The sequence below is a fragment of the Procambarus clarkii genome, chromosome 30, assembly GCF_040958095.1.
Source record: "Procambarus clarkii isolate CNS0578487 chromosome 30, FALCON_Pclarkii_2.0, whole genome shotgun sequence".
NCBI classification, from domain to species: Eukaryota; Metazoa; Arthropoda; class Malacostraca; order Decapoda; family Cambaridae; genus Procambarus; species Procambarus clarkii.
In genome coordinates this window covers 17583308-17589943 of record NC_091179.1, presented here as the reverse complement: position 1 = coordinate 17589943, position 6636 = coordinate 17583308, and the positions used below count along the sequence as shown (strand labels likewise).

Here is a 6636-nt window from a genome sequence, read left to right as displayed (position 1 = left end):
CTCTTGCCGGGCAACCTTGACCGGGACGGTGGGATGCGAGCGGCCGAGGTTGGAGGTGCCGGTGACGTAGATGTGCAGAAAGATAGTTGCTATTCTAATACTGTAGACTGGGACTGTATACATACTGTAGACTGGGACTGTATACATACTGTAGACTGGGACTGTATACATACTGTATACTGGGCCTGTATAAGGGGCCCACTATGGGTAGCTGTTACCTTCAGTTAGTGCCGTGTGAGCCCCATGCATGTCCTGTAGTTTGTGTACCAGCCTAAGGGGGCGGGTGGTGGCTACCTCCAGACCCTCGCTACGCACTCTATACTCCCACTGTTGGTGGTATGGTACTCCAGACTCCCACTGTTGGTGGTATGGTACTCCATACTCCCACTGTTGGTGGTATGGTACTCCATACTCCCACTGTTGGTGGTATGGTACTCCAGACTCCCACTGTTGGTGGTATGGTACTCCAGACTCCCACTGTTGGTGGTATGGTACTCCAGACTCCCACTGTTGGTGGTATGGTACTCCAGACTCCCACTGTTGGTGGTATGGTACTCCAGACTCCCACTGTTGGTGGTATGGTACTCCAGACTCCCACTGTTGGTGGTATGGTACTCCAGACTCCCACTGTTGGTGGTATGGTACTCCAGACTCCCACTGTTGGTGGTATGGTACTCCAGACTCCCACTGTTGGTGGTATGGTACTCCAGACTCCCTACAGCTGTACTGGGGATGGCCTGTCCTGGGATCCGGTCTCCAATATTAGGCATTATACATTGCTTGCCTACTGTTGTGCTTCATTTTAATTTTATTTTATGGGTACGTGGTATGGTTACGTACCCATATGGGTACGTATGGACGTGGTAGTCCACACAGGGTAGTGTGGAAGCAGGTTTAACAGGTATGAGCACTGAGAGTATTCTGCTTGGTGGTGGCTGGCTGGTTTCTATATATATACGTTGAATTGATCATACAGGTGGCGCTGGTGACTCGATAATTGGAAGCCGGCAGGTAGAAACGAGCAATGTGCTTGTTAACCAGCGAGTGAGGTGACTCCAGACGCCATGTGCGTCGGGACCACGGGTACTGGGGTAGGCAGGATGGTAAGAGGCTCGTCTAGACATGGCTTCTGAGAACATGTTGTTGTTGCTGAATATTCAGACGTGTTGTTGTTGAATAGGTGATGTAGGAATAAGCCCGTGTGTGATGAAAGTATGTCGTGAAGTGCTTTTTGTTGTGTAGTGAAGATGGCTGCATGTATGAAGGATGTTTGTAGAGGTAATAACCTCAGTGATGAAGGTCGTGTATAATGAAAATGTGGCCTCCATTTTTCACCCGAGCGACGACGTCCACCACAAGTGGTTGGGCGTCTACACTACAAAAAAAAAATGATAATGCATGTAGATGACAGGAAGTTCGTGAAGGTGGGAGAGGTTGCCCTGGGGCGGCCTGCTGCAGGAGGCCCCCCGAGGCGCAGGTCAACACGCAGCCTGCTGCTGCTGCAACATATACGCCTCACACCTCTTCGTTCCAGACCCTCACCTTACAGGCGAGGGGTGGAGGGGGCTGCTGGGGCTCGGGGCTGGTGCGAGGCGTCTGCCAGGTGGCGGAGCTGTACTTGACCATCTGCACCCGCTGCGAGTTGGCGAAGTTCATGCTCTTCTTCCAGTGTTCATCCGACGGCTCCTCGCCCTCCGGCACCGTCTCCAGCACCCGCCTCTGGTCGTACTCGACGGTGCCGCGGCCAGGGTGGTACTCGTAGGTCCCGAAGGGCAAGGGTGTGTAGGGCCGCTCGCCAGGCTTCCTCTGCCGCTTCGCCGCCGGCTTCGTCACCCTCCTGAACGGCTTGGCGTGCTTCTTCTTGGCCTCTTCGGTCTCCTTGGCCTCTATTTCTTCGGACCACTTCTTGTACCAGGAGACCGGGCCCGTCTTTGGAGGAGACCCCCCTCCGACCATTGCTGAAAACTAATAATTATATAATATGTTAATTGTTACAACTAATAAATAAAAGAGCGAGGAACATAAAGAAATGAATTGTGTTTGTTTCCTTGTGTGTTTGTTAGTGAAGCTTAAGACACGCAAGGACGGCCCCCCCCTGGTGTACCAACTGGAGGGTCCCCCCCCCTGGTGTGCCAACTGGAGGGTCCCACCCCCCTGGTGTGCCAACTGGAGGGTCCCACCCCCCTGGTGTGCCAACTGGAGGGTCCCCCCCCTGGTGTGCCAACTGGAGGGTCCCCCCCCCCTGGTGTACCAACTGGAGGGTCCCACCCCCCTGGTGTACCAACTGGAGGGTCCCACCCCCCTGGTGTACCAACTGGAGGGCCCCACCCCCCCTGGTGTACCAACTGGAGGGTCCCACCCCCCTGGTGTACCAACTGGAGGGCCCCACCCCCCCTGGTGTACCAACTGGAGGGTCCCACCCCCCTGGTGTACCAACTGGAGGGCCCCACCCCCCCTGGTGTACCAACTGGAGGGCCCCACCCCCTGGTGTACCAACTGGAGGGCCCCACCCCCCCTGGTGTACCAACTGGAGGGTCCCACCCCCTGGTGTACCAACTGGAGGGCCCCCCACCCCCTGGTGTACCAACTGGAGGGCCCCCCACCCCCTGGTGTACCAACTGGAGGGCCCCACCCCCTGGTGTACCAACTGGAGGGTCCCACCCCCCTGGTGTACCAACTGGAGGGCCCCACCCCCCCTGGTGTACCAACTGGAGGGCCCCACCCCCTGGTGTACCAACTGGAGGGCCCCACCCCCCGTGGTGTACCAACTGGAGGGTCCCATCCGTCTTATGAGAAATAAGTCACACGTCGTGGGGAAGACATTTATTTAAATTTCTTTTAAAATAAAACGCATTTCAATGCTTTTAAAATACATAATTTGCGTTTTTGTGATCGCGTGTCCGATGGTCGGAGTCGGCTCGGGAGAGAAATTGTTAACCCCGATCGGCCCTATAAGGAGGAACCCGCCGACTCCGACCGACACTGAGAGTGAAAACTTCTTGCAGATCCCGACCAACACTGGGGGTGGGAAGTTGTGGACTCCGATCGACACTGGGGGTGGGACGACGTCGTCCCCGACCGACTCTGGGGGTGGGAGCTCGACGACCCCGACCGACTCTGGGGGTGGGAATATGACCGACTCTGGGGGCGGGAACTTGACGAACGTGACCGACTCTGGGGGCGGGAACTTGACGAACGTGACCGACTCTGGGGGCGGGAACTTGACGAACGTGACCGACTCCGGGAGCGGGAACTTGACGAACGTGACCGACTCTGGGGGTGGGAACTTGACGAACGTGACCGACTCTGGGGGTGGGAACTTGACGAACGTGACCGACTCTGGGGGTGGGAACTTGACGAACACGCCGGGGCGGAAGCTAATCGAATGGTGGAACAGGAATAAGCTCAGGCATCTTATTAATGAGCTGTGGAAGGGCAGGAAGCAGACAGACTGTGAGGCAAGTCTTGCTCTGTGCAAGTGTAAATATGCATTGAACAGGTGTGAGGGCAAGTGGAAGAGATTAAAGGAACTCGGAGACAAGAAGTGTGAGTATCTCTTGCAGAAATGTGAGCGCTGTAAAGGCAAGCACGAAAAGAGCGAGGGCGTAAAGAGCGAGGGCGGAAAGACCGAAAAGAGCGAGGGCGTAAAGACCGAGGGCGGAAAGACCGAGGGCGGAAAGACCGAAAAGAGCGAGGGCAGAAAGACCGAGGGCGGAAAGACCGAGGGCGGAAAGACCAAGGGCGGAAAGACCGAAAAGAGCGAGGGCGGAAAGAGCGAGGGCGGAAAGAAAGAAAAGAGCGAGGGCGGAAAGAGCGAGGGCGGAAAGAAAGAAAAGAGCGAGGGCGGAAAGAGCGAGGGCGGAAAGAAAGAAAAGAGCGAGGGCGTAAAGAGCGAGGGCGGAAAGACCGAAAAGAGCGAGGGCGTAAAGACCGAGGGCGTAAAGACCGAGGGCGGAAAGACCGAAAAGAGCGAGGGCAGAAAGACCGAGGGCGGAAAGACCGAGGGCGGAAAGACCAAGGGCGGAAAGACCGAAAAGAGCGAGGGCGGAAAGAGCGAGGGCGGAAAGACCGAAAAGAGCGAGGGCGGAAAGAGCGAGGGCGGAAAGAAAGAAAAGAGCGAGGGCGGAAAGAGCGAGGGCGGAAAGAAAGAAAAGAGCGAGGGCGGAAAGAGCGAGGGCGGAAAGAAAGAAAAGAGCGAGGGCGTAAAGAGCGAGGGCGTAAAGAGCGAGGGCGTAAAGAGCGAGGGCGGAAAGACCGAAAAGAGCGAGGGCGGAAAGACCGAAAAGAGCGAGGGCGTAAAGCACGAGGGCGGAAAGAGCGAGGGCGGAAAGACCGAAAAGAGCGAGGGCGGAAAGACCGAAAAGAGCGAGGGCGGAAAGACCGAAAAGAGCGAGGGCGGAAAGACCGAAAAGAGCGAGGGCGTAAAGCACGAGGGCGGAAAGAGCGAGGGCGGAAAGACCGAAAAGAGCGAGGGCGGAAAGACCGAAAAGAGCGAGGGCGGAAAGACCGAAAAGAGCGAGGGCGGAAAGACCGAAAAGCGCGAGGGTGTAAAGAGCGAGGGCGGAAAGAGCGAGGGCGGAAAGACCGAAAAGAGCGAGGGCGTAAAGAGCGAGGGCGGAAAGACCGAAAAGCGCGAGGGCGGAAAGACCGAAAGGAGCAAGGGCGAAAAGAGCGAGGGCGGAAAGACCGAAAAGCGCGAGGGCGTAAAGAGCGAGGGCGGAAAGACCGAAAAGAGCAAGGGCGGAAAGACCGAAAAGAGCGAGGGCGGAAAGACCGAAAAGAGCGAGGGCGGAAAGACCGAAAAGAGCAAGGGCGAAAAGAGCGAGGGCGGAAAGACCGAAAAGCGCGAGGGCGAAAAGAGCGAGGGCGGAAAGACCGAAAAACGCGAGGGCGGAAAGAGCGAGGGCGGAAAGACCGAAAAGAGCGAGGGCGGAAAGACCGAAAAGAGCGAGGGCGGAAAGACCGAAAAGAGCGAGGGCGGAAAGAGCGAGGGCGGAAAGAGCGAGGGCGGAAAGACCGAAAAGAGCGAGGGCGGAAAGACCGAAAAGAGCGAGGGCGGAAAGACCGAAAAGCGCGAGGGCGTAAAGAGCGAGGGCGTAAAGAGCGAGGGCGGAAAGACCGAAAAGAGCAAGGGCGAAAAGAGCGAGGGCGGAAAGACCGAAAAGAGTGAGGGCGTAAAGAGCGAGGGCGAAAAGAGCGAGGGCGAAAAGACCGAAAAGAGCGAGGGCGAGAAGAGCCAAAAGAGCGAGGAGGTAAAGAGCGAGTTCGTAAAGAGCGAGTTCATAAAGAGCGAGGAGGTAGAGAGCGAGGAGGTAGAGAGCGAGGAGGTAGAGAGCGAAGAGGTAGAGAGCGAGGAGGTAGAGAGCGAGGAGGTAGAGAGCGAGGAGGTAGAGAGCGAGGAGGTAGAGAGCGAGGAGGTAGAGAGCGATGCCGTAGAGAGCGATGCCGTAGAGAGCGATGCCGTCGAGAGCGAGGAGGTAAAGAGCGATGCCGTAAAGGGCAAAGGCGTAAAGAGGAAGAGCGTCAAGCGCGAGCCAGAGCCTCCGGCAGCGGCTGGGTGGAGGACCCCCAAGACCAGACCAGCCACGACGGGTCACCATTGACTACGGAGACCGCTGGGATGCAGAGACCCGCCACCAGACCAACTCCCTCAACTTCCACACTACTCAGAGGCTACTCAGGGACCATCCTCTCAGGTCAACGTGTCCCAGCGAACAGACGAGACTGTTCGCACCCCTCAGGAACAGGACCGTTATAGAGTTACTAAAGTAACTCCTAACAGAACGTAATATTAGGAGGACGGGCTGTTGAGACCAGCCGCTAGACTGAACCTGGCGAGGGCGCCCTGTTTATTATTGTCTTTTTTTTCTACGGATATATTGCGTTGCGGAGTCTGCTGTGTCTCTACCATTCTTTGGCTCGTCTCTGTCATATTCGACCTAAACACAGCCTTGAATATGACACTGTCTGTGTCATACTCGATCTAAAGACAGCTTTGGGGTGTTTAGGTACACTGTAACCATCTTCGCTGTAGTGAAGATGGTTACAGTGACAAGGATTAGGGAAAATATGTCTCACTTTTTTTCGCATTCCTTTTCTCGACTGGAGATCCGTTGTCGAGGCCGGAACGTACAGTTGAGGAGCGAGAAGACTCCTCGCGGCACTGAGGAGAGCTAGTGCACCTTGCTCTGCACGTCTGGTCCCGTTTATAGTGTAGATGGCTGACAAGTCCCAGAGTGTTGACCGCGGCCAGAGGACTAAACGCTTCCGTTGCACCCATACGAAGGACATATGTTGGAGGAAAGTGTCAAGGCGAATAGAGCAGTCAAGAAGAAGGGCTAGGCGACTTCAGAGCCCCTCTCTCTCTCTCCAGTGGTAGTAGTAGACATCCATCAGTCTCAGGAGACTATGGAGTTGCGCTCTGGTTGTCGGTCTGGAGTGGCCTCACCAGGGCGCAAAGCCAGGGTAGGTTGATTTGGGGGAGAAGCTGTTACCCAGGCAGCAGGTCCCCCCCTCTCCACGGCAAGTCCAGTGACTATGTCCTCGTCACTGTAACCATCTTCACTACACTGTCCTTGTCACTGTAACCATCTTCACTACACTGTCCTTGTCACTGTAACCATCTTCACTACACAC

At 56.1% G+C, this 6636-nt stretch overlaps 2 protein-coding genes across 2 annotated transcripts; one reads left to right on the top strand and one right to left on the bottom strand.

The window, feature by feature from the left end:
• Positions 1-290: 290 nt before the first annotated feature.
• Positions 291-770, bottom strand: LOC123765569 (uncharacterized PPE family protein PPE21-like). Its single transcript, XM_045754247.2, has one exon. It carries the CDS (start codon positions 768-770, stop codon positions 291-293), a length of 480 nt encoding a protein of 159 aa, XP_045610203.2.
• A 2133-nt stretch (positions 771-2903) lies between these two features.
• On the top strand, positions 2904-5603 carry LOC123765568 (S-antigen protein-like). Its single transcript, XM_069333685.1, has one exon. It carries the CDS (start codon positions 2904-2906, stop codon positions 5601-5603), a length of 2700 nt encoding a protein of 899 aa, XP_069189786.1.
• The last annotated feature ends 1033 nt before the right edge of the window (positions 5604-6636 follow it).

Bases quoted from the DNA above. Each gene is read 5' to 3' on its own strand.
- LOC123765568 (XM_069333685.1), top strand. From the start codon at position 2,904: ATGGTCGGAGTCGGCTCGGGAGAGAAATTGTTAACCCCGATCGGCCCT.
- LOC123765569 (XM_045754247.2), bottom strand. From the start codon at position 770: ATGCCTAATATTGGAGACCGGATCCCAGGACAGGCCATCCCCAGTACA.